Below are 26498 nucleotides of genomic sequence, written 5' to 3'. Positions count from 1 at the left end.
AAGAGGCTCCCACACGCAGGGCGACAGTTTATGCAGCACCTCTGTCAGGTTAGCATTCACTGTCCATGCCCCCTTGGAGCACTGGCAGGCAGGTGCGCAAGCAGTGGGAGGAGGAGGAGGAGGAGGCAGTAGGCTCAGGCTGAGGGCAGATAGAACCCAGCAGCTGTGCCACCAGCACTAGCCACAGCATCCCTGCTGCCACTGCTATCCTTTATTTAACATATTTATATCCCACATTTTCCCACTTAGTTGCAGGCTCAATGTGGCTTACACAATACCATAGAGGTAGGCTCCGGTTCAATAATACAAATACATAGTATAGTAGTAAGCATGTAAGAAACATAAGTATAAAGCAACAACGAAATAGAGGGGATGGTGATAGAAGTCTAGTACGGTCCACATTTTGGGTCATGGGGTAGTCCTTCTTAAACAAGTTGGTTTTAAGTAGTTTCCTGAAGTTAAGATGGTTATGGATGCTGCCTGACCTGGGACTCGTTTCCACAGCCTGCCGCTGCTGGCCATGGTGAAAACATCTCAGCCTGAGCTGCTCGCCAACTTCAGTGCTGCTCTGGAGCCAGTCCCAAGCAGCAACCACTGCCTTCCCCCCTCCACCACACTCCGCTAGTAAATTGAGAAGAAAACTTTCATGCTGTCACCGTTCCACTCGTGCTTTCAGAGAAGGATTTCTTATTACGGGCAGGGCTGAAGCGGGAGACTTCTCATTACTCTTTTTTTAAATTTATTTATTGATTTTAAATTACAAGTACATCAACTTGCAAAGGTAAAACAGAAAGCAACAATCTCATGTAACATTATAATACATATATCTACCTAAATTGATAGAAATACATTCTTCCTTAGATGTTAAGAAACATGAGGAGACATTTAAATCAAAAAATATTTTGTATAATTCGGCTTGCCTTTAAACCCACATATACTATTAGTTGATAACTGATGTTATTACAAAACGGGTGCCTGGACTTTTTTCATTTCTAGGAAAGATCATAGCTGTGAAGGATCAGAAAAAACATATTTATTCCCCTGAAAGTTAATCCTACACTTACAGGGGTAAGCTAGCAAAAACGATGCACCCAAAGCTCTGGTATCATTTCTTAAGTCCAAAAATTGTTTCCTTCTGTCCTGAGTTGCCTTCGCAACATCTGGGTAGATCCATATTTTCTGTCCATAAAACATTTTAATGGAGTTTTTGAAGTATAGTTGAAATACATGGTTTAAATCTTGCTCAAACACAAATTGAACCAATAATGTTCCTCTATCAGTTATCTCCATATTGAAATCTTCCAGGAATGCAGTCAGATTATGAGATTCCTGAGGGTCCCCTTGTAAATTTCTTGCAGGACCTGTATTCAAACCTTTTTTCAGAGGTAAATAATAAATCTTATTGTACGGGGGTAAATTTGAAGCTGGTATCTGCAGAATTTCCTTCAAATACATTTTGAATAACTCATCTGATTTTATCAATGAAGAAATAGGGAAGTTCAACAGTCTCAAATTCAAACGTCTATTATTGTTCTCCATGAATTCAATTTTCTGATGAATTTTTTTTTTTTTGTTACATTTGTACCCCGTGTTTTCCCACTCATGGCAGGCTCTATGCGGCGGGCAATGGAGGGTAAGTGACTTGCCCAGAGTCACAAGGAGCTGCCCTGTGCCGGGAATCGAACTCAGTTCCTCAGTTCCCCAGGACCAAAGTCCACCACCCTAACCACTAGGCCACTCCTCCATTGATTGTCCTTGATTAGAGCTTCTACTGAAGATTTTAAACTATTAACTTCAATTTGTGTCTGTTGAGTTTGGTTGTTAGTATCATTTTTTTACTTTTTCCAATGAGGCATCAAATTTTTCTAGTTTACTCACGATTGTGGCAAATTCATTGGTGGATTTAGTCACTGCTACCGTCAAAGCTTGAACCGCTTTCCAGACTTCCGTTAATGTGACATCTCCTGGATTTTCCTGGGACTTTGAGTCCTCCCGGTCAGAACTCCGAGGTAACTTGCCGTGCGAGATCCCTCTAGCAGCGCCTTCCGCATCCAGCAGGGTTTCCCCACCTCGGGTTGAAGCAGGGCAGGGAGGCGGGATCAACTCCGGCGGCGTGAGAGAAACCTCATAGCCCAGAAGCGCCGACGCTCCTCTGTCGGGACTTAGCATCGGGCTCGCCAAACCGGTCTCTGGTGTGATAATCTGCAAGAAGTGGTCGAGGGTTTGCTGAGTTGGGGTCGACGTTGTTGCCTTCGGCAATAGGCTTTTCGTCACACCCTTCCTTTTGGTATGTGGCATATTTCAAAGAGGAAAAAGTTTTCAGCGTTCTCAGTCAACCTCGAGCAGCATTCAGGCGGCCATCTTGTAACGCCCCCCCCCCCCCCCCCATAACTCTTTCTTGACGAAGTACGACAGTCCTGCTGGAGAAAAGATGAGACCAGTGCACTCACTGCTCCTTTCTCCTTTCCACTCCACAGAGCCCCGGGGCACTCTACTGCCGACTTACATCCCTCAGCCCCAGCGACTTGGCAGAGGGAAACATCGGGTCTTTCCGGAGAATTTCTTCAAAGACAGACAGAAAGCTTCCCCCCCCCTGCCCCCACTGCCAACAAGTCTATGCCTACTACAAACAAAAAGTAGCCAATTACAACAGAAAAGGCATGCTCAAATGAACGGAGAGCCATTTTCAGATGCTCAATTAACATGTTAAACACTCTTCCCTAATTGGGTGACAAAAGTGGCATACACCTTCTGAGTATGTAAAAGACACATTCTTAATTCACCTCTTGCCTGTTTGTGCACATATATTTTACTATTGTTTATCATTGTTTAGCTTCTTTTTAATATGTGATCTTTGGCTTTAGTCAATTTTTTATGGTTTGATTTTATTTATTTGTTATATGAGCATTTATTTATACTGATATGTTTTTCTATGAATTTATTGACAGTTTTTACAGCCCCTGATGCAGCCCTTGGAAAGAGTGAAACATGGCTGTGCCGGGCTTTTAATTATGTATGTATTCTTTTATGAATGATGAATACATTTTGACCTGCTGTTTTGTTGCCCACCTTGGATCTTGTAGATTATCTGCCCGTTTTTCTAGGGTTAAGTGACTTGTGCAGGATCCTAGGGAGCTGCAGTAGCAATCAAACCCAGTTCCCCAGGTTCACAGTCCACTGCACTAACCATTAGGCTACTTCTTCCATTAGGCTGGGTGGGAGATCTGTTGCAGACCTGCCAAGTCTCCTGCTTTAAGAAAACAGCAAGGCAGACGATCCGCAAACTCCAAGATGGACAACAACAAAGCAGATCAGTTGGAAATCAAAAACATAAATATTAATAAAATATCATCTACAAAAACATGCCCGACACAGGCTGTGTTTCACCTAGCAGGGCTGCGTCAGGGGCTACTGGATATTCCTTGTTATCAATGCACACAACTGTGCCATCCAGTGACATGTGCAGAAAAAAAGACGAGTATCTTCTCAAGCAGGAAGTTAGAAACCAGCACGAATAAAATGACTCAAATGGATGTTGACACGCAAGAGCAGTGATACATCCTGAGTTACGTGTATTTCTTTTAGTTATATATGTAACTCTGTTCTCTGATTTACTATAAATGAAATACAAGTCAATAAATCTTAAAATTTAAGTTTTAAGAAAAAGAGAACTAATTTTCTGTATCTTTCTGAAGTCAGTGTGCATTACTATTGGCTATACTGAAATCTGACCTTAAGGAGAGTTAGATGTGCTGGTAGAGTCCTCATTTTATATTGAAATTGATATTAGTTCATCTAATTAAATAGATGCATTGTATGGACCGAGGAGGCATCGGGGAAATTATAGTTCCCGTTGGAACCACTAACCACATCCTAGCTCCTGTAACCTTACACTAGTCATGACAGGACACTGGGCTACATGGATGTCAGTGTCACATCACTGCCCAAGGAGGTTAGATTACGAGCAGGAGATGGGGGTGAGCCTGTCTAGCCCATTATATGGGTTGAAACCAGTAGGCATAGATTAATACCACACTGGTTCACCCAAACAATAGCAAACGATATTGAAAACAATATAATAAAACTCACCCTCAACGTTCTGAGGACACTGACGTCAGTGAAGCCAAGCCCTGACTTCCTTCAAAAAGGTTCGAAGGTTCGTGGTGGTGAAGCCACCAAAATTGCTCCAGGCCCCGCCCTCGAGGGCGGAGCAATGGCACAACAACGAACGGGTTGGCAGGGAGGGAGGCAGGGAGGCGGAGGGGGTGGGATAGAGGGGGGCAGGGGAGAGAGGAGAGTTTCAGGACATGAATGGAGGGGAGGGCAAGAGAAATTCTGGACATGGATGGAGGGGAGGGAAGGGACAAGGGAGAGAGAAGAAATGCTGGACATGGAGGGAAGATAGAGGAAGGAGATTAGATGAGGGAAAAGGAAGTGAGGATAGAAACTGCACATGGATGGAGAAAATAGGCAGAAGCTGGATCCACTGTACAGTCAAGTCTGGGGAGGACCAGAAATGAAGAAGAAAGGAGGAAAGAAAAGAAATAAATGGAAAGGAAGCCCTGGAAACGGAGTCAAGGGAACAGATAGAGAGCAGCAGAATCAGATACTGGGCCAGCATGATCAGAGAAACTAAGTCACCAGACAAAGGTAGAAAAAAATAATTTTATTTTCATTATAGTGTTTGGAATATGTCCACTTTGAGAATCAGGTGCTGAACGTTAAAAGTTTATATTTATTTACTTATTTATGGCATTTTATCCCATATTAAACATGAATTAGATTGGAACCTGGGATCGTTTAATTTTTTTTCCTGGAGAGAGTAATGCATTGCCCCCCCCCCCCCCCCCGGCTATAGCCAGCTCTGCAATTTTGGGGGGGCGCAGAGGTAGACGGGGGGGGGGGCGCCGAGGTGGACCGGGGAGAGAGCCTGTTGTTAAAAATTTACCAGCACACCACTGAATACACATGTATGAATCTGATCCTCTGTTCAGTTAAAATTCTGGTTTATCAATAATAAACCATGGTTGTTTTGCTTAGCTCTCTTATAAGCTTTCTTCAGAGCCCTTTTTGGATATCTTCGGGAGTTAAGACTTTTAAACTAAAATCTATGCAAAACATTTAAGTCTGAAATGGACTGAGAGACTGAGGCCTAGGTGCACAAAACCTAACGAGCAAGCAACGTGGTTGTTCACACTGGTTCTAGCCAGTTTAGCGAGCACAGAGTACAGCTAGACATGCACATAAGGGTTCTCTGAGCTCTTTTCCTGTCATGGTAGCAGCTAACGAAAATTGTATGAAAAGTTATTACAATGAGCTAATTAGTACACAAATGTGCTTGCAAAGCAATGCACAGCTGTTTTCCAAGTGATACAAGCAGCCTCTACTTTTACCATGGAAAATTTAACGGGAAGTCTGGAGCTGTCAGTCCTGACCCTTCATCATTGTCACAAGTAGGAGAAGGGGAGAAACAAGATGCGCCAGAGCAGCTGACCGCGGCAATGAAGTGTAGGCTGGAGCCCAGGATTCCTCCTTCTGTACCCCTCTTTCTTTGCAGTGGGAGTGCCAAGCCAAGCAAAAGAGACCAATTGGCAAACATTTCCGCCCAGGACAGATGTGTTTGGACAGATGTTAGGAATCCGTTCCAAAGGAGAAAAGCAGTCCAAAGTTTGCAAAATGCCTGCCAATAAAGTAGAGTTAGCAACTCGGGCTCCCAAGACCAGACGCTCCCTAAGCAAAGTTTTTCCTTTCTTTCACTTGGATCTGCCTGTCAGCCACTGCTCCAGCCCTGGAAGCACACCCCCGAGCACAGAAAATAAAAAGACCATTTTTCATACACACAGTTTGTGTGTGTATGAAAGCCGTATACAAGCACTGCTCTGGCACGCGCAGAGCAGCCACATTTAACCATTGTCTGTTCTGCGCATGCTCATCTTCCCCCTATTGTATGCAAATGAACTGATCACAGAAGCAGCGAGCAGCTCATTTGCATGCGATTTGCTTTGAGAATCGCTCTGTATTTCCAAATCAGTAATTTTTACCAAGGTGAAAATACAGAGCAATTCATTACAAGGACCTTTGTGCATCTGGCTGTGAGTGAGAGCAGGATGGGGGTGAGCTGAAAGAGACTGGATTTGGGACGGGTGGATGAGAGAGAGACTGGAGTGATGGGGTCTGCTTTGTGCTTTTGCCAGTATTGTACAATGGTGCATTAAGAGCCAGATTTACTAAGCTTTCTTCCCTTTAGACACAGGATGAGAAACACCTTTAGTAAATCAGGTCCTAAAGGAACTTCAGGAGGCCTTGACATCTCTTCAACTTAGGGGGAAGGGGGTATGGAAAAGAGGTCTCAGCTGCTGGCTCCTAAGTTTTTGGGTTGGCTCCTAGATTTAGAGAAAATTGTCAAGGTCTGGTGTCGAGAGCAGGTGGGAAAGCGAGACAGGAAGGAAGGTGCTTTGCAGCCTACAACGGGTAATCTTTTCTTAAACCCCTGATGCAGGCGTTTGTACGCCGAAACACGGCCCGTGTCGGGTATTTATGATATTAAAGGACTGCATTTTTTCTCAATCCTGAAGGCCCAGTTTTTGCTTCTTTTTTGTTTGCTCTGGTGTAAAATAAAACATGTAAGAATGAGTCAGAAATGGTTATGAATTCAGCTTTGGGTATAATATTTCTAATATTCCAGTATTTGAGGTAATATAACCAAGTACAGCATCTCTTATTTCAGGGTTCACAAAGATACAATCTGATGAGGAAACCCTGGACAGGATGGCTGTAGAGGAGCTTCGAACCATAACACAGAGATGTGTATGTAATACTACTTCCTTAAGAATACAAGCTAATGTTAACTGATTATTGTTGTAGGTTGTGATAGTCTGTTGGACCAAGATAACAATTTCAGAAATGGTGTTTTATATGAACTTTTGAAGCTCTGTGACTCCCTCCTTTAGTTGGACATGAGAAGGATTCTCAAAAAGGCTGGGTGCAGCACAGAGAGGTCACCAGGGCTTGCAGTGAGTTTGCGCCATATAGTGCAGGAACTCTGGACCTGGTCCAGCAAATCACACAGCCCAAACTCACCTGATTTCTTCAGTGGCAGCAGCATTAGCAGAGAGCAACTTAGAAGGGAGGTATGATGTCTGCTAGCTGGCTGGGATGTGAAGAGTAGGGGGAGAGGGCTGGTTAGATGTCTTGAATACATTGTACGCTCTGTTGAGCAGGGACTGTCTCTTATATGTCTAGTGTACTGAGCTGTGTACACTAGTAGCGCTATGGAAATAAATAATAGCATTAGTAAGAGGATCCAGGAAAGTGAGGAGTGGCTGAATTGCTGGGGGGAGGGAAGAGGTTAAGAACGCTGGAGACAAGGTGGGGTTTGCAAAGAGAGACACTTAGAGACAGGGTGGGGGGATGAGAAAGAGAGAGAAAGATGGGGTGAGAACTCAGGCCAAAGTGATAGATGAAGTGAAGAGAAAGTTGCCTTAGGCACAGCTATCGGAGTGGTCATGCTTTGTGCTAGGGTAGGGGGTAGAGGGAGCTGCTGTGGAAATGTATATTAAGAGCCTAATTTGTGAAGGCTGCTTTCACACTGGGTGTCTATAGGAAAAGAAATTAGACTCTAACAGAGCTGCACTAAGAAATGGAGGGGATGCTCCTGTCCTCCATTCTTGAATTTCAGTGGGGATACCAGGGAGGAGAGACAGTGAGGAATGTCTCAGCCGCTGCTCCTGAGTTTTTGGTCTGGTTCCTCAATTCAAATAAAAGTTGTCAAGGCCTGCTGTTAAGGATAAGTATTCTCCATTAGAGAAAAAAAAAAAAAAAAGAGGCAGGAACACCACACAAAAATGGTAAAAACTGTATAGAGTACGCACTCCTAAGAAATAAAAATGAAGACGTAAAAACAGAGCTCTGTGTCCTAAAAAATATTTATTGATGTAAAATAAATACATTGGAGTGGAAGAGTACCCTAAAGGTTAGAACAGCAGCCTAAGAATCAGGGGAACTGGGTTCGAATTCCCACTGAAGCTCCTTATGACTCTGGGCAAGTCACTTAACCCTCCATTAGACCAGGTACAAAACAAGTACCTGCATATAATATATAATCTGCTTTGATTATAACCACAGAAAGGCAGTATATCAAATCCCATCCCCTTTCCATTTCCTTTTTAAACAATCACTCAAGAACCCAAGTTTCGCCAAACGTTTTGGCAGTTTTAAAAACAGTTTCAGGTAAATCAACTGCAGTGTGGCATTTTAAGCATGCAACAACAGTTTCAGTTTTGATACGCAAAGTAGAGAATGACATCGTTACTGCGGTAAACTGTGGTAATGGCAACACTGTAAAAAAATTACCGCAGCGCCGGAGATGATGGGCCCAGTTGAAAGAATGGGTGGAGAAAATAAAGACATGATAGGATTGGGAGGGAGGGGAGGGGGGCAGGGGGGGACGGGGGTAGGAAAGGAATGATTGAGATAGGTGGGGTGGCAGGGACTATTTATGCCAGTGCACTGCTTGGGGGGAGGGTAGGGAAAAGGGGGGATAGTTTTCTTCAAAGTATGATAACATAGATGGTGATAGGATGGTAATCCTAGTTTGTTACAGCTATAGTGATTGAGTGGTTGTGTAGTATCCGTTAATTGATTGACATGTATAATCCGATTTGTTTGTTTATTGGGGAGTTGTTATCCCACCTATATGGTTGTACAAGTGTTATCCTGCCTCTTCAATAAAAACATCTAAAGTTTACAAAAAAAAAATTACCGTGGATGCAGGAACAAAATTTTTTACTACTCCGTGGAAACAGTAAAAAGCCTTGTTCCTGCAGATAAAAAAAAGAAAAAATCCTCTCCTCTCCACAGGTGTCACATTTTCCTACAGCAGTGACTGACAGGCCAGTTCTGTGGTCTTCCTTCTGCCAAGTCCCGCCCTCTCTACTACAACTTCTTGTTTAGCGTCAAAACAGTAGAGAGGGCAGGAGGAAGGCCACGGAGCCAGCCCGTGTGAATCGCTGCTTCAGGAAAGTGTGACACCCGCGGGAAGGAGAGGACTTTCTTTTTTACTGTGCCATTGAGGGGGGGAGCATGGGGGAGAAGTGCTGGCTGGATCCATGGGAGGAGTTGGGGAGGGGGCTGGCTGGACCCATGGGAGGAGTTGGGGTGGCCGGACCCATGGGAAGGGGGGGGGGCTAGAAGGAAAGGAGAGATGTGCTGGCTGGATCCATGGGGGGGAGGAGGAGGAGGAGAAGAGAGGTGCTAGCTGGACCCATGGGAGGAGGAGAAGGGAAAAGAGATGCCAGACCAAGGGGATGAAGGGAATTAAATACTGAACCCACAGCTGGAAGGAAAGAGGGCAGGCAGATGAGCCAGATGCTGGATTGGGCGGGGGAAGAGAGGGAGAGAAGTTGAGTTGGAGAGGAGAGAGACACATTGATGTGGAAGAGAAAGAGAAGGGAGAAGTTGGACACAGGGAGGTAACAGAAACAGAGGAGAAATGATGTGCATGAGGAGGCACAAGGACAGGGACACAAAGCGGAGATTGTGTGGGAATGGTATATGTACACAGAGCAGCAATGGCAGACACAGAAAGGAGATGTTGTTCAACATAGGGGAAGAAGATAGGGAGATAAGAGATGATGATGGATGCTGGAATATGAGACAGGGAAGTATAGGGACACAGAAGGGAGTTGCTGAACGTAGGGGACATGGAAGATGGATGGTGGATATGGAGAGAGAAGAGATGTCAAATGGGCAGGAGAACCTGGTGAGTGAGTTAAGAGAAGACAGAGGGAAGCAGAAACCACAGCCCGGGCTGAGACCAACATGATTTTAAAAAATACAATGATCAGACAACAAAAGGTAGAAAAAATAATTTTATTTTCTGTTTTGTGATGGGAGTATGTCAAATCTGATATGTGCATCTTACCAGATCTAGTGTTAGACATGGCTGAGGCCCAGGGTAGAAATTTGGGAGGGGACCCCAAAGCCCACTATTGGGCTGCACTTTCTTCAGCTTTCATCAGGCTTGGGGCACTTTCTAATCAGGGGCCAAGGGCAGTTGCCCTAGTTGCACTCCCCTAACACCATCCCTGGCATGTGTCATCTTTATATTTTGCTCAGTACAGGAGTAAATGCATCTCTTTCTGTATCTCTGGTGTTGTACTACATAACTGAGGCTTGTGCAGATGAGGGGCAGAGCTTGTGGGGATGGGGACAAAGCTCGCGGGACGGGGATAAAATTTGTCCCAGTGTCATTCTTTAGTGCATAGCTGTTAGACATGATCCAAGGGTTATCCCTTTCAGCATTGTGCCAACTTCTGATGCAGCTAGTCTGGCAAAACATGTTGGGTTCTTATGTGACTGTTTTACATCAATAAATATATTTTAAAACATAGGGCTTTGTAGGTTTACTTTTTTCCATTTTATTTCTCAGGAGTGGTTTCTTGATTTGAAATCCGCATAGAACTTGAATAGGTATTTGCAGAATATAAGAATATTTTTGACTTATACCGTTTTTGCTAAATATTCCCCATTTACCATTCCTGTAGGCTGGCATAGTAGACAGTTACCTCTATAACAAGCTCTTTTTTTGTGGTATTTTCTAATATCCTGTTAGAATGACCGGGATTTGCTGTTACACTGACTTGTAAAGTTACTGCTATGAGTGTATTTTGGTTTTCTTTTTTTTTCAGCAAGCCCTGGAAGAAGATGCCTTCAAAGGAGAAGACTTTGATCTCTTTCAGTCAGCTGGTCAGCAGTGTTTAGAAGAAGGGCATATAGCCCAGGTCTTAGAGATTATTCAGGATGAGAAAAACAAGGTGAGAACAAGTGCTGTGCAGAGCCATGGTGAGGTTAGTTCTGCCTCAGGAAAACAACACACACTAGCCCACTGCATAATCTGGTTCAGATTATTCATTTGCGACCTTGTCTTTGGTACATGCAAAGTAGATTAATCAGCTGTGGCTCCTGACTGCTACTTTTGGATTCGGGTAGAGTTGCCAACAGTCCACATTTTTCTGAACTCTACGGATTTTTGGGGTACCACCTGGAAGCCAGAGAGAAAGAGACTAGGATGCCAGGATAATGTCTGTTTTAGTTGTTCAGCTGCAGTTTAACATCCGATCCTCCCCTGTGAGCCCACTCCATAGGAGGCATAGATTGAAGGTGAAAGGGGACAGCCTTAGATGTAACCTAAGGAAGGATGGTGGATGTGTGGAATGACCTCCCGATGGAGGTGATGGAGGCAAATATATCAAGAAAGCTTGGGACAAGTACATAAGATCTCTAAGGAAGAGGAAGAGATGATAGATGGCATTGATGGGCAGACTGGACAGGCCATATGGGACTGGATTCAGTAAATGATTTTCAAAATCCAGTGCTGAACAAAATCGACGCTAAAAATGATTATACAAAGGGCGCTTAGCGCCGATTCCGATGTCTAACTTTAGACACCAGACTTAATCGTGCTGAAACCTTATGTAAATATTGGCACCCAAGTTAGGCGCGCTGAGGCCATGTTCTATAATTCCATGCACAACTTTTCAGAACACTTGTGGCCACACCCCTTTTGAGTTGTGTACTAGTAGAGTTCAGTGCTTGCCTTATAGAATAGCATGCAGTCAGATGTGCGCACAAATTTTAATGAGTGCCAATTAACGTCAGTAATTTAACACCCAATTATTGATGTTAATTGGCTCGTTTCTCAATTAATTTGCACACGAATTTTGGGTGCTTAATTCTGGGCACCACATATAGAATCTGAGGGATAGTCTTTGTGTCATTTTCTCTGTTTTCATTTTTCTGTGAGCAATAAAAGTCACAGTCTTAGGGAACATTGCTATTTGATTCTTTTTATCAGTTCTGATGAAGTTTAAGGTTTTACACCGACTGGATTTTCTGCCCCTGATGCAGCTGGATTTTGGCAAAACATGGCAATGCCGGCAACTGTATTTGAACCCTGGGAGTTTTTATGAATGAATAAAGACTGTTTGTTTTCCTTCACAAGGTCTGCTTCCTCTTTTGCTTGCTGGATAAGTTAGGACATTTTTTGCTACAATCCACATATTTTCCAGCTCCATTCAGGCTTGGACCTGCATAGTGCCAGAGTGATCTGTAATGATCTTCAGTGGCATTCTGTGGGTAGCCACTACTACTACTACTACTATTTAGCATTTCTATAGCGCTACAAGGCGTACGCAGCGCTGCACAAACATAGAAGAAAGACAGTCCCTGCTCAAAGAACTTACAATCTAATAGACAAAAAATAAAGTAATCAAATCAATTAATGTGTACAGGAAGGAGGAGAGGAGGGTAGGTGGAGGTGAATGGTTACAAGTAGTTACGAGTCAAAAGCAATGTTAAAGAGGTGGGCTTTCAGTCCAGATTTAAAGGTGGCCAAGGATGGGGCAAGACGTAGGGGCTCAGGAAGTTTATTCCAGGCGTAGGGTGCAGCGAGACAGAAGGCGCGAAGTCTGGAGTTGGCAGTAGTGGAGAAGGGAACAGATAAGAAGGATTTATCCATGGAGCGGAGTGCACGGGAAGGGGTGTAGGGAAGGACGAGTGTGGAGAGATACTGGGGAGCAGCAGAATGAGTACATTTATAGGTTAGTAGAAGAAGTTTGAACAGGATACGAAAACGGATAAGGAGCCAGTGAAGCGACTTGAGGAGAGGGGTAGTATGAGTAAAGCGACCCTGGCAGAAGACGAGACGGGCAGCAGAGTTTTGAACCGATTGGAGAGGGGAGAGGTGACTAAGTGGGAGGCCAGCAAGAAGCAGATTGCAGTAGTCTAAACGAGAGGTGACAAGGGTGTGGATGAGGGTTTTGGTAGAGTGCTCGGAAAGAAAGGGGCGGATTTTTGATAAGCATCCTTGTATAAATTTACCCCCAGTGATCCTCAGCTGGTGCAATGTTTTTCAGTACAGAGATGCTGATTCAAAACATGAAACATACTGCTCGTTTTAGGCTATGTGTTTTATAGCATTCTGTCTCATCAATTTTCTCTTCAAATTTGATTTACAGGTTATCGTTAAGTGTATGGGCTGGAATCTTGTTGGCCCTCTTGTTCGATGTATTCAGTGTTATCCACAGAAAAGCGAGAAACAAGAGGCTTGTCTCAGAATATTAGACCAGATGGTGCAGGTATGTCAGGAGCAAATGGTTTTCATTCAGGCTGAACTTCTGCCATATTTGATTTCTTGGATTTGGCAAATTAATGTTGTATTTGGACAGAGCACTGGTTTATTTTCTAAAACGGTCTTTTGCTTTTCTGTTTATCTCTGTGAATTTGTGTTGCAATCATTATATTGGACCTATGATTCAGTTGAAGGCAATGATACAGCTTATTACCTGGAGCTGTCAGTTAAGATGGTCCATCAACAATTTTAAGAATTTATTTAAAGAAAATTTAATTATTAAATGGATATAAAAATGGTTAAAACTGATAAAAGTGATGGGAGTGTATTACAGAAGTCTTTGATGGATGAAATCTCTCATATTTTGGATATTGTTGGTTCTCTGTGTGAGATAAATTCAGTTAGCATAATGGTTGCACTCCTGCTTTCCCACAGTAGCTTTAAGGGGTTACAAGTGATATAATCTAAATGCTAGCCTGCTGCATGACAGTGTAATTATCAACATAAATTGAGCAGAAACCAGTGAGATTTGTGTTCTTAAACATGAGAGGGATTGAATGTGTAATGTTCAACAACGTAGCCTAGAAAATATGAAGTGGTTTATTATTTTTGTAGCTCTGTAATCCAAAGGAGCTGTTATTAGGTTTACTTGAACAAGTTGAAGATGCCTGTGGAGAAGACATATCACCAATTATTTCACTCTTACTTCAGCCTCTACAAACAGGTAATAAGCATTTTGGTCTCTCTTACCACACTAATAGATTTTGCATTTATTTTGTGCTATACATATTGTACAGGATTTTGTTATTTATTGACTATCTGACAGTTGCCCATTCTCTCCTCAAGTAAACACACACGTAGGCATCAACAATACATGTACTTTTAGAAGGGGTGAAAAATTGTCAGGATGAGAGGTGGGATTATGTCAAGGTAGAAATTACACATATAGTTTTGCATTTTCAAAGCTATGTGTATTATCATAGTCAGCTGATGACTTTTATTATTATTAGATTCTCAATATGCTGCCTTTCTGTGGTATAACCCAAGCAGTTTACGTATTATATACAAACACTTTCTCTGTCCCTAGTAGATTCACAAACTAATTTTCATTTGTACCTGGAGTAATGGAGGATTCAGTGACTTTCCCAAAGTCACAAGGAGTTACAGTGGGAATCGAACCTAGTTTCCCAGGTTCTCAGGCCACTGTACTAACCATTAAGATTAAGCTACTCCTCCATTTGTTTGAGGTGGTGGCCCTGGCCTACACATTTTTTTTTTTAAATAGTTAAGCACTGGAACTCATTGCCAGAGGATATGAAATGTATTAAGTTATGTCCAATAAAAAAGGTATCATCTTATTTTCTTTTCCATGTTTTATTTTGTTTGATTTCTATTGATAACCAGAGGATGTGGTAACGGCAGTTAGCATGTCTGGGTTTAAAAAGAGGTTTGGATAGGGGTGGTAGAGTCCCCGGTCTGTCAGAAATATCAACAAGGATCTAACTCATTTTTCAATGCCTTTTGGCCGGAATGCCGGAAGGTGTTTTTTTGGAGAGCTGTTTTAAATTATTTGGGGAGGCTATTGGGCTGCGACTTACCGTTTTCTCCTGCAGCTGTATTATTAGATAATTATGAAATCTTTCGCATCCGCAATCGGGCACAAATTCTGTTTCTCTGGAAAGCTGGGGTTCTGGGCAAGAAAGTGATCCTTGGGGTTTGGGTGGGGGAGGTAGCGCCATCATTTTGGACATGGAGAAATCGATTGCATGCCCTGATGCTTCTAGAGTGCCAATATGCTAGGCAAACCCCTAAAAGATTAAAGGTTTTTCATGCAGTATGGGATGTATATGTTGAGTCCCTTCCGCATAGGGCCAGGAGTCTGCTCTTGAATTCTCTTTAGCTTGATGGCTGACTTGGTGAGGGTCGAGATGCTCTGTTACAGGGTCAGGAGTGTTGGAGCCTGCCGGGTGGGTAGGCCTTAGTCGCGCGGGTCCCGTCCCGGATGGAACCCCTCCCTCCCCCCCCCTTTTTTTTCTTTTCTGGTGAGTTGAAGGGGGGCTTGAATTGTTCGTTTAAAAAAACTTGATGATGGTTTTCAGTTGGTAATAATTGTTGAAGTTTCTCCAATTGATTGTATGTAATCAGATGTTATGCTATTTACTGTATGGTTTGTATTGAATGTGTCATCAATAAAAATTGTTGAATAATACAATACAGGGGGGGGGTGTAAAAATGGTTATAAGGCTGATGACAGATGGCATTATTGCTTGTATTACATGCATTCTCATATCTGAACAGTGTATCACTGCAGTTTTGGATGTATATGCTTTGGTTTGTCATCAATAAAAAAGGTTTGGACAAGTTCCTAGAGGAAAAGTTCATAGTCTGCTTTTGAGACAGACATTGGGGAAGCCACTGCTTGCCCTGGGATTGGTAGCATGGAATGTTGCTACTAATTGGGTTTCTACCAGGTACTTCTGATCTGTACTGGCCACTGCTGGAAGAGTTATACTGGGCTAGATGGACCATTGGTCTGACTCAGTATGACTATTCTTATGTTCTTAATCTCCCTTCACCTTCACTCCCCAGAGTAGTCTCAGACTGGAGAGGAGATGAACCAGCATCTTTAGGAGGGAAGGAAGGAAGAAGAATGGGAGACATGCTGACCCCAGAAGGGGGAGTGATGGTGCAAGAGAAAGGAAAGGAGTTGGATGTAGGGAGGTATAGGGGAGATGCTCAACATGGAAAGGTGGATAGGGACACTGGGGTCAATGCTGGGCGTGTTGGGGGGGCACAGGGACACAGAGAGGCATGGCGACTTGGTGTTCTTATTCTGATTTCTCTTCATGTAATGTATATGAAACAAGTTAGGACAATGAGCACACTAATACACATTCACAGGTACAAAGTTATAGAATATATTTATTAAAATGTCGCATTTCCAGCTTATGATTATGTTGCAATATAAATTCAATACATTTGTGAGAGGAAGTGAGAGGGGAGAGATTGATACCTAGGGGGTACACTGAAGGAACAACAGTTTACGCCTCCTGAGGGGTGATTCATGAAACAGTTTGTTGTCAGTGTAGCCAGAAGACTGTTACTACTTGGTTATGATAGTTTCAGGAATGCTTGAATGCTGTTCTGTTGTTTACTTGAATTCAATAAAAATTTAATGAAACAAAAATTCAGTACATTTTTGTAACAGATGATATCAGTGGGGCTGATATTGAGCCAGTGTGGATACCGGCTTAAGTTAAATGCCAGGTATGGCATTCTAACTTAATCCATGTGTTAAAGCACTGCTATTCATATAGGCAGTAGTACTGAATATATGGATAGTGTGAGTTATTGTGCTGACATTATGGGGTAGATTTAAAAAAGAACGCCAGAAGTTAGGTGCCAAAAAATTGAGCGCTAAGTAAGTATTCTACAATGGCAAAATTGAGTGCTGAAGCCCATTATATAAAGAAGTGGTGAAATACTGACTTGCACTAGTTATCTGTAGGTGTGAGCATTAAAGTCATGTCAAAGGTTGGAATAAATGCTCATACCTAAATACTGTCAGTTGTGCATGTAACTGACTGTATTCTATAAACTTAGCATGTAAGTGCCTGACACGCCCTTGCCCCTCCCATGTTAATGCTCCCTTTGCAATTATGTGCTAAGTTAATAGAATAGCATCTAGGTGTAGTTACGTATGTAACTGCAAATTGGTGCCATTTAACACAACTTAAGGGTCATTATTGGTAGGCAAAGCCAATTAGCACCCACTTAATTAAGTTAGCTACTGTTCTATAACTTGTGCACACAATTTTGCACACTGGTCGCAAAGTTGTGCACCCAGATTTATAGAATTTGGGGGTATCTGTTTACTCTAGACCTATTCAGCTGATCTAAACTAAATGTATACAGTGGCTCAGTATTGCCAATATATGGATAATATTTTTGCCTGCCCTCCCTCTGCCCCTTTTTTATACAGATAGCATTTGGCTGTTTAGCTGTTTCAAAGACCCAATGTTATGCATATATATAGCCACCAGCATTCAAGTATTTGTTTAAACTATAACTTGATTTGAATATCAACCCAAATATTAGCTGTTGCTTGACTGCTAGTCAGGCTAGTAACCCAGCCTTTATTATATTCAACTGCATAAGCACGCCTTTTACAGTACTGAAGTAAATTTGATGCAATATGTAGTTCAGGTTACTTTCTAGTGATTTTTAGCTGAAGTAATTGCTTGCATACAGCAGTGGACTCACTTAGGCAGCCCTTTGTATCATTTTTTCTGTACATGCTTTAGATCTTCATAATATTTATTGTAAGAGAGAATTGTTATATGGAGTTATGAACTATCTGACTAATTCATTTCTGTTATTTGGACCAGTACTTATAAAACTTGGTGACAAGAAAGCCTATTCAGTGGGCCTGGCTCTCTCCACACTTGTGAATCGGATCTCCACCTTGCCCATCCCTTATACGAAAGACCAAATCCAACAGGATCCTCATGGGCTCTGCCACTGCTGCAGCTCTTTGGTGACATTTGCAAAACCTTTTGTTGCTGAAGTTGTTAAACGGCAAGAATACAGCAAGGAATTGAAGTCAGAGTTGCTAAAATTGTAAGTATGGAACTGCTGTTATGCAGTTTGTAAAACATGACACATTAATGGGTTTCAGTATACTTCCCTGACTGTATTGTGAGGCATGAGGACAGAGGCAAAGAATCATATACTGTCAGACAACATGGCTTTTTACCTGTTAATGGGTGTTCTCTGTGGACAACCAGTCTACATTCATACAATGTATACCCGATATCTCCATGGACAGCAACACCCCAAGATAACAAAAAGAGTTACCCGCCCAGTTCAACAGGAAGCGGTTTCAATTAGTTAAAATTTTAAGTTCTCAGGAACCTTAAGTGGATAGAGTGCATGGTATATATTTAACAATTTTTTTTTTAGTAATAGCTGTAGTATAGGGCAGGTTGTCAGCTGTAGACCTTTCAGGATTTTTTCAAGAGCTTCCTTGTGACCTGGTTGAATGAGTCCCAGATGGTTGTGCATGGTAGGGGAGAGGGAGTGTTCTCCCTTGTTATTAGATTGTAAGCTCTTTGAGCAGGGACTGTCTTTCTTCTATGTTTGTGCAGCGCTGCGTATGCCTTGTAGAGCTATAAAAATGCTAAGTAGTAGTAGTAGTAGTTAGCTGGTGAGAGTTTTGATGGGACTGTCTGTAGGTCCTGATAGAGAGTTTTAATTTTGTTAGCAATGTTGCAAAATCATTGCTGGTTAGCTGTGACTGGGAGGGCTAGTTCTGTTATAGAGTTTGCAGTAGGCTGTTTAAATAGTTGCTTGGTTGAATTTGCAGCTTGTTCAATGTGTTGAGAGAAATATTGTTTTTTGGCTGTTGTTGAGGCCTGGCAGTACATTGCCATGTGTTTGATACAGTTGAGTCTATCTTCATCTAGGTGATATTTGCGCCATTTTCTTTCAAGTTGGCTTCCTTGACACTTAAGGACCCGTAGATCTGGGGAGAACCATGGGGAAGGTTTGTGCTTAGAACATAGGACCTTTTTAGAGGGACCTTTTTTTCCAATGCCAAACCTTCCCTGCCCACCCAACAAATTTCATACCCAGCTACAAAACAGAAAAGAACCTATCCAGATCCCAAAGTCATGGAAATAAAGGAAAAGAGGAAGAAAAATCATAGCCCAACTCTGGAGGAGGAAAGACAAAACAGAAACAAATATACCTGCCTGGACCAAGGCTGCCACAAATAAGCTATAGTTGCACGAGGACCCTTCAGCCAGTACACTCAACACCACACTCTGATACCAGGTAATGAAAGGGGCATTGAACTGAACTGAACTGTTAGTTTGCTCAGGTAATAGGCATCCCATAAAGCAGCCCATAGTCGGGGCATTGGAGGTAAATCCATAGTCTTCCAGCATTTAGCTACCGCACGCCAAGGAACGACAATAAAGGATAGGAACACCTGTAGCACATCTGGGGGGACAGAGGCAGAAAACACATGGAGCAGGAAAAAGGCAGGAACCAGGGGAATTGCCAGTTCAAACATCTGAGAGAAGATGCCCACCCAAGCTTTCCAAAAAAGGCTAATATGGGTACAGTCCCATCAGATATGAAAGTAGGTACCCTTACCCTCACACTCCTTCCAGCACCCCCTCCCTACCCCAGGAACATAATGGACAAGACAAGTGGGTGACGCATACTAATGATATAGGGACTTCACCCTGTTTTTCACTGTTAGCTGATATGGAAATACGAAAAGTATTCAGAAAGGCTAACTCCCATTCCCTCTCCAACAGGGAGCCTCCAATATCCGCCTCCCACTGCTTAATATAGCAAAGATAATTATCTGTAGCCTGTATTCTCCGAGGACAGCAGGCTGATTGTTCTCACATGTGGGTCGACGTCTGCGGCGGCCCAGGAATCGGGAAAAATTTTTCAAGCAAAATAATAAAGTCTTTCCAGAGAGTTCTGTGGCACGAGCAACGTGAACCGTGCTTGCACGAACGACTTCTCACCCACTGCGCGAACGTGCCTCTTTAGTTTAATCAAAAAGCATAAAAACAAGAACAACAACTCCAAAGGGGAGGAGGGCGGGTTTGTGAGATCAGCCTGCTGTCCTCAGAGAATACCTGCTACAGGTAAATATCTTCGCTTTCTCTGAGGACAAGCAGGCTGCTTGTTCTCACATGTGGGGTATCCCTAGCAACCAGGCTCACTCAAAACAATGAACATTGGTCAATTGGGCCTAGCAACGGCGAGGACATAATATAGATTGACCTGAAACCAAAATCAACTAACTGAGAATGCAGCCAGGAACAGAATCAAAATGGGTCTAGGGGGGTGGAGTTGGATTCTAAACCTCGAACAGATTCTGCAGCACCGCCTGCCCAAACTGACTGTCGCGTCGGGTATCTTGCTGAAGGCAGTAGTGAAATGTGAATGTGTGGACTGATGACCACGTTGCAGCCTTGCAAATCTCTTCAATGGAGGCCGACTTTAAGTGGACCACTGACACAGCCATGGCTCTAACATTATGAGCCGTGACATGACCCTATAGAGTCAGCCCAACTTGGGCATAAGTGAAGGAAATGCAATCCACTAGCCAATTTGAAATTGTGCGTTTTCCAATGGCGACTCCCCTCCTGTTGGGGTCAAAAGAAACAAACAACTGGGCAGACTGTCTGAAGGGCTTTGTTCGCTCCACATAAAAGGCCAATGCTCTCTTGCAGTCCAAGGTATGTAAACTGCTTTCGCCAGGGCGGGTATGAGGATGGGGAAAAAATGTTGGCAAAACAATTGACTGGTTCAGATGGAACTCCGACACCACCTTTGGCAGGAACTTAGGGTGCGTGTGGAGGACTAATCTGTTGTGATGAAACTTGATATAAGGTGCATGCACTACCAAGGCCTGAAGCTCACTGACTCTATAAGCTGAAGTAACAGCCACCAAGAAAATGACCTTCCAGGTCAAATACTTCAGATGGTAGTAATTCAGTGGCTCAAAAGGAGCTTTTATCAACCGGGTAAGAACGACGTTGAGATCCCATGACACTGGTGGAGGTTTGACAGGGGGCTTTGACAAAAGCAAACCTCTCATGAAGCGAACAACTAAAGGCTGTCCAGAGATAGGCTTACCCTCTACACGGCGATGATAAGCACTAATTGCACTAAGGTTAACTCTTACAGAGTTGGTCTTGAGACCAGACTCTGACAAGTGTAGAAGGTATTCAAGCAGGTTCTGTGTAGGACAAGAAAGAGGATCTAGGGCCTTGCTGTCACACCAGACGGCAAACCTCCTCCATTTGAAAGAGTAACACCTCTTGGTGGAATCTTTCCTGGAAGCAAGCAAGACTCGAGAGACACCCTCTGAAAGACCCAAGGAGGCGAATTCTAAGCTCTCAACATCCAGGCCGTGAGAGCCAGGCACTGGAGGTTGGGATGTAGAAGTGACCCCTCGTTCTGAGTGATGAGGGTTGGAAAACATTCCAATCTCCACAGTTCCTCGGAGGACAACTCTAGAAGAGGAGGGAACCAAATCTGACACGGCCAGAAAGGAGCTATCAGAGTCATGGTTCCGCAGTCTTGTTTGAGTTTCAGCAGAGTCTTCCCTATTAGCGGTACTGGAGGATACGCATACAGAAGGCCTGATCCCCAATGCAGGAGAAAGGCATCCGACGCTAGTCTGTCGTGAGCCTGAAGTCTGGAACAGAAATGAGGGACCTTGTGATTGATCTGAGTGGAAAAAGATCCACGCTCGGAAGATCTTGCGGACAACGTCCATGTTCAATGACCACTCGTGAGGTTGCAATACCCTGCTCAGTCTGTCAGCCAGACTGTTGTTTATGCCTGCCAGATCAGTGGCTTGGAGAAACATGCCGTGATGGCATGCCCAAAGCCACATCTGGACGGCTTCCTGACACAGAGGCGCGATCCGGTGCCCCCTGCTTGTTGGTATAATACATGGCAACCTGATTGTCTGAATCAATATGACTTGGTTGGACAGCTGGTCTCTGAAAGCCTTTAGAGCATTCCAGATCGCTCGCAATTCCAGGAGATTGATCTGAAGACCTTTCTCCTGAAAGGACCAAGCTCCTTGAGTGTGAAGTCCATCTACATGAGCTCCCCACCCCAGGAGGGATGCATCCGTCGTCAGCACTTTTTGTGGCTGAGGAATTTGGAATGGATGTCCCAAGGTCAAATTGGGCCGAATTGTCCACCACCAAAAGGATTTCTGAAAGTCGGTGGACAATTGGATCACATCCTCTAGACTTCCTGCAGCTTGATATCACTGGAAAGCTAGGGTCCATTGAGCTGATCTCATGTGTAGGCGTGCCATGGGAATCACATGAACTGTGGAGGCCATGTGCTCCAGAAGTCTTAACATCTGCACTAGGGACAGGAGGTTGTCTGCCCTCACCTCAGGGAGATAAGCTCGAGCTGTCATTATGTTCAACAGTGCTCCAATGAATTCCAATTTTTGAACTGGTTTGAGATGGGACTTGGAATAATTGATCACGAACCCCAGTAGTTCTAGCACCTGAATAGTTATTTGCATGGACTATAGAGCTCCTGCCTCCGAGGTGCTCTTCACCAGCCAATCATCGAGATAAGGGAACACATGCACTCCCAGTCTGCGTAGCGATGCTGCGACTACCACCAGGCACTCTGGTGTGAACACTCTGGGCGCAGACGCCAGACCAAAGGGCAGTACACAGTACTGAAAGTGCTCAGTTCCCAGCAGAAATCGAAGATACTTCCTGTGAGCTGGGAGTATTGAGATGTGTGTATAAGCATCCTTTAAGTTCAGAGAGCATAGCCAATCGTTCTCCTGAATCTTGGGAAGAAGGGTGCCCAGGGAAACCATCCTGAATTTTTCTCGAACCAGATAATTGTTCAGGTCCCTTAGGTCTAGGATGGGACGCATCCCCCCTGTTTTATTTTGCACAAGGAAGTACCTGGAATAGAATCCCAGCCCTTCCTGCCCCGGTGGCACGGGCTCGACCGCATTGGCACTGAGAAGGGCGGAGAGTTCCTCTGCAAGTACCTGCTTGTGGCGGAAGCTGAAGGACTGAGCTCCCGGCGGACAATTTGGGGGTTTTGAAATCAAATTGAGGGAGTATCCCAGCCGGACTATTTGGAGAACCCACTGGTCGGAGGTTATGAGAAAGCCTTCCAAAGGGGAAAGGACAGGTGCAGAAATACCCCTCCCATACGGGTCACTATGAGTCAAATGTCTAAGATGTAGGTGCAGAAAAAAAATCCAAGCTGGCAATAGGAAACCGGGCCTGCAACTCAGCAAATGATGGAAACACAGCCCCCTCATAAAATTGGTCCAAGTGTATAAGGCCCCCTTCCCCCACCACTTCTAAGCCCGAAAAATCTGATGAAGCCAACCCTGGACCAGAGAAACCACGGCAGCTAGGGGTGCGCACCTAAAAAGCCTCCCAGCAATGCCCTAAATCAGCGAGTCCACAACACTAAAGAAAATTTCACTACTCGATTTTGGATATGCGTCTTACCCTGAACATCAAAGGGGGGGGGGGGGGGAGATCCAGGACATCTGGGTATAAGTAGTCCTCGGGAGCATAGCCCTCTCAATACGCACCCATGGCATAGGGGATCCTCCCCACCATGCTAGAAGGGAGCGCAGCTGGGCCACCCATTAATACTGCTGCAAATCACCCAATCCACCCTCGTCTCTTCCGATAGAGCACTCCTCTAGAGACCTTAGGGGGCCTCCAGTGCCAGATATATTGAAACAGTTTACACTGCAAATGGAGTAAAATCTTCTTAGGCATAGGTACTGGGAGGGTCTGGCATAAATAGAAGAGCCAAGGCAATAGCATAATTTTACACACCGCCACCCTCCCCAGCCATGTGTGAGTTAGACTATGCCACCTATCCAAAGCCTCCAAGAGATCCTGGATCACCTTCTTACAACTGAGTCTATATAAATCAGCATAGACCGGGCAAATATTTACCTCGAGAGAGAGCAGATGGCCCTTGGCCCAACTAAAAGGAAGGGCAGCCTGTAAGGATTTCACTTGATTAGAATCCACTACACTACTACTACTACTACTATTTAGCATTTCTATAGCGCTACAAGGCGTATGCAGTGCTGCACAAACATAGAAGAAAGACAGTCCCTGCTCAAAGAACTTACAATCTAATAGACAAAAAATAAAGTAATCAAATCAATTAATGTGTACAGGAAGGAGGAGAGGAGGGTAGGTGGAGGCGAGTGGTTACAAATGGTTACGAGTCAAAAGCAATGTTAAAGAGGTGGGCTTTCAGTCTAGATTTAAAGGTGGCCAAGGACGGGGCAAGACGTAGGGGCTCAGGAAGACTATTCCAGGCGTAGGGTGCAGCGAGACAGAAGGCGCAAAGTCTGGAGTTGGCAGTAGTGGAGAAGGGAACAGATAAGAAGGATTTATCCATGGAGCGGAGTGCACGGGAAGAGGTGTAGGGAAGGACAAGTGTGGAGAGATACTGGGGAGCAGCAGAGTGAGTACATTTATAGGTTAGTAGAAGAAGTTTGAACAGGATGCGAAAACGGATAGGGAGCCAGTGAAGCGACTTGAGGAGAGGTGTAGTATGAGTAAAGCGACCCTGGCAGAAGACGAGACGGGCAGCAGAGTTTTGAACCGACTGGAGAGGGGAGAGGTGACTAAGTGAGAGGCCAGCAAGAAGCAGATTGCAGTAGTCTAAACGAGAGGTGACAAGGGTGTGGATGAGGGTTTTGGTAGAGTGCTCGGAAAGAAAGGGGTGGATTTTACGTATGTTGTAAAGAAAGAAACGACAGGTCTTGGCGATCTGCTGGATATGAGCAGAGAAGGAGAGAGAAGAGTCAAAGATGACCCCAAGGTTTCGAGCTGAGGAGACAGGGTGAATGAGAGAGCCATCAACAGAAATAGAAAATGGGGGGAGTGGGGAGGTGGGTTTGGGGGGAAAAATGAGAAGCTCGGTTTTGGTCATGTTTAATTTCAGGTGGCGTTGAGACATCCAGACAGCAATGTCAGACAAGCACGCTGAAACTTTGGTTTGGATGCAAGGTGAGATATCAGGGGTAGAAAGGTAGATTTGGGAGTCATCGGCATAGAGATGGTAGGAGAAGCCATGGGATGAGATTAATGAACCAAGGGAAGAAGTGTAGATAGAAAAGAGGAGGGGACCAAGAACAGAACCTCTGGATTTAGCCAGTAATAAGTCATTGGAGACTTCAGTAAGCGCAGTTTCAGTTGAGTGGAGAGGGCGAAAACCAGATTGTAGTGGGTCAAGAATAGCATGTGAGGAGAGAAAATCAAGGCAGCGGTGATGAACAGCACGCTCAAGTAATTTGGAGAGAAAAGGGAGGAGGGAGATGGGTCTGTAATTAGAGGGACAAGTAGGGTCGAGTGAAGGCTTCTTAAGGAGAGGTGTGACCACAGCATGTTTAAAGGCAGTAGGGACAGTTGCAGTGGAAAGTGAGAGGTTGAGAATGTGACAGATAAAAGGAATAAGAGCAGGTGAGATGGCATTAAGAAGGTGGGTGGGAATGGGATCAGAGGAACAGGTGGTACATTTTGAGGAAGAAAGGAGAAGTGTAGTTTCCTCTATAGTAACTTCAGGAAAGGAGGAAAAGGAATGAAGGGAAGGAGAGGGGAACGGACTAGTGGAGGGAGAGGTGGCGAGGTAGAGAATTCAAGTTTTATCTTTTGAACAACTCAGGTGGATGTGGAGTCAATCAAATCAAAAATGTTGAATACAAATAACCAAATGTGACCTACTAAAATATCAAATAAAATATGTGAAGGTAAAGCACGTTATGTTAAAGGGAAGGAAAAAGTCTCAAATAGCTCCAGACTAGCCGGTCTATAGAGCTAAAAGCGATCAACATGATCTCTTCCTGATCATTGGCTGAAAAAACCTTCCCTAATATCCAACAAAAAATCGTTGTACGTGCAAAACCCAGATACACACTTGCACAATGTCCCTACAAGAAAATCTATGCTGGACAAACTTCAAGAACTTTGCAGTTTCACCTGGTTGAGAACTGGAGCGCCATTCAGACTGGTAAAACTAACTTGCCTTCATGAGCCAGTTGAAGTCTGCAGTATCCTGCCGCAAGTCAGACCCCAATGCTTCTAAGTCGGACCGCACCGTTTAAGGTCTGATTTTATTTCTTGCAGCCAAAGGCAGAACTCTCCACTGGATCCCAAACAGGAGCTTAAACTGCTTCACTTGTGGCAGCCGACTCCTTGGCAGGCTCCTCTGCCATCTTGTCTGCTTCCATGCACTGGGACTGCAAGGCCGCCGAGTAGGAGTATTGAGTTAGATCAGGTCCCTTTGAGCGCAGACTCAAAGGAGATTGTGGAGCACAGTCTATTAAAAGCCCATTGTGGGGTAGTGAGTCACGTAACCGCTGAATGATCAGTTTAGAAAGTGGATTAGGACCGGGGAGTGGAGAGCTCCAGGCTTAAGCAGCCATCTTGGGTGGTGATGTCACTATCCTCTGGATCATAGGAAATTTTGTATTGGCTGATCTGGCATTTCTTAGGCCCAAGTTTCCAAGCAGTGGGTCTGTTGTAGGGGTTACTTGATGATGGTAGGCGGGAATTATGTGGATATAGTTAGCTGTTTTGTCTCTTGAGTTTGTGACCTGAAGGCAGGTGGAGGAGTATATTGTTTCTTCTTCCCCAGATTACTGGGATGTATGAATATCTTTGGTTTGCTAGGCCAAAGCATATTCTTGTTAAAAGTAGAACTGCTTATTCTATCTATATTTTGTGCTTTTAAATCTTGAAACAAGGTAAAATAGTTTTTAAAAATCCAGTTTCTAATATCTAACAAGCACTTCTGT

At 44.0% G+C, this 26498-nt stretch overlaps 1 protein-coding gene across 5 annotated transcripts in view; it reads left to right on the top strand.

The window, feature by feature from the left end:
- Positions 1-26498, top strand: part of GLMN (glomulin, FKBP associated protein) — a 73724-nt gene that overhangs the window by 9181 nt on the left and 38045 nt on the right. For 4 of the 5 annotated variants that reach the window (XM_030205376.1, XM_030205372.1, XM_030205377.1 and 1 more), the window contains 5 exons: positions 6728-6807; positions 10689-10814; positions 13017-13136; positions 13745-13853; positions 17518-17749. In XM_030205376.1, coding sequence (XP_030061236.1) covers positions 6769-6807; positions 10689-10814; positions 13017-13136; positions 13745-13853; positions 17518-17749 — 626 coding nt within the window. In that variant the 5' untranslated portion in view covers positions 6728-6768. Of the gene's footprint in view, positions 1-2948; positions 3014-6727; positions 6808-10688; positions 10815-13016; positions 13137-13744; positions 13854-17517; positions 17750-26498 lie in introns of all 5 variants that reach the window. The other variant, XM_030205374.1, reaches the window with a different exon arrangement.

Source organism: Microcaecilia unicolor, chromosome 6, assembly GCF_901765095.1.
Source record: "Microcaecilia unicolor chromosome 6, aMicUni1.1, whole genome shotgun sequence".
Taxonomy (NCBI): Eukaryota; Metazoa; Chordata; class Amphibia; order Gymnophiona; family Siphonopidae; genus Microcaecilia; species Microcaecilia unicolor.
The sequence above is the reverse complement of the archived record's forward strand: the minus strand, read 5'-3'. Positions and strand labels throughout refer to the sequence as shown.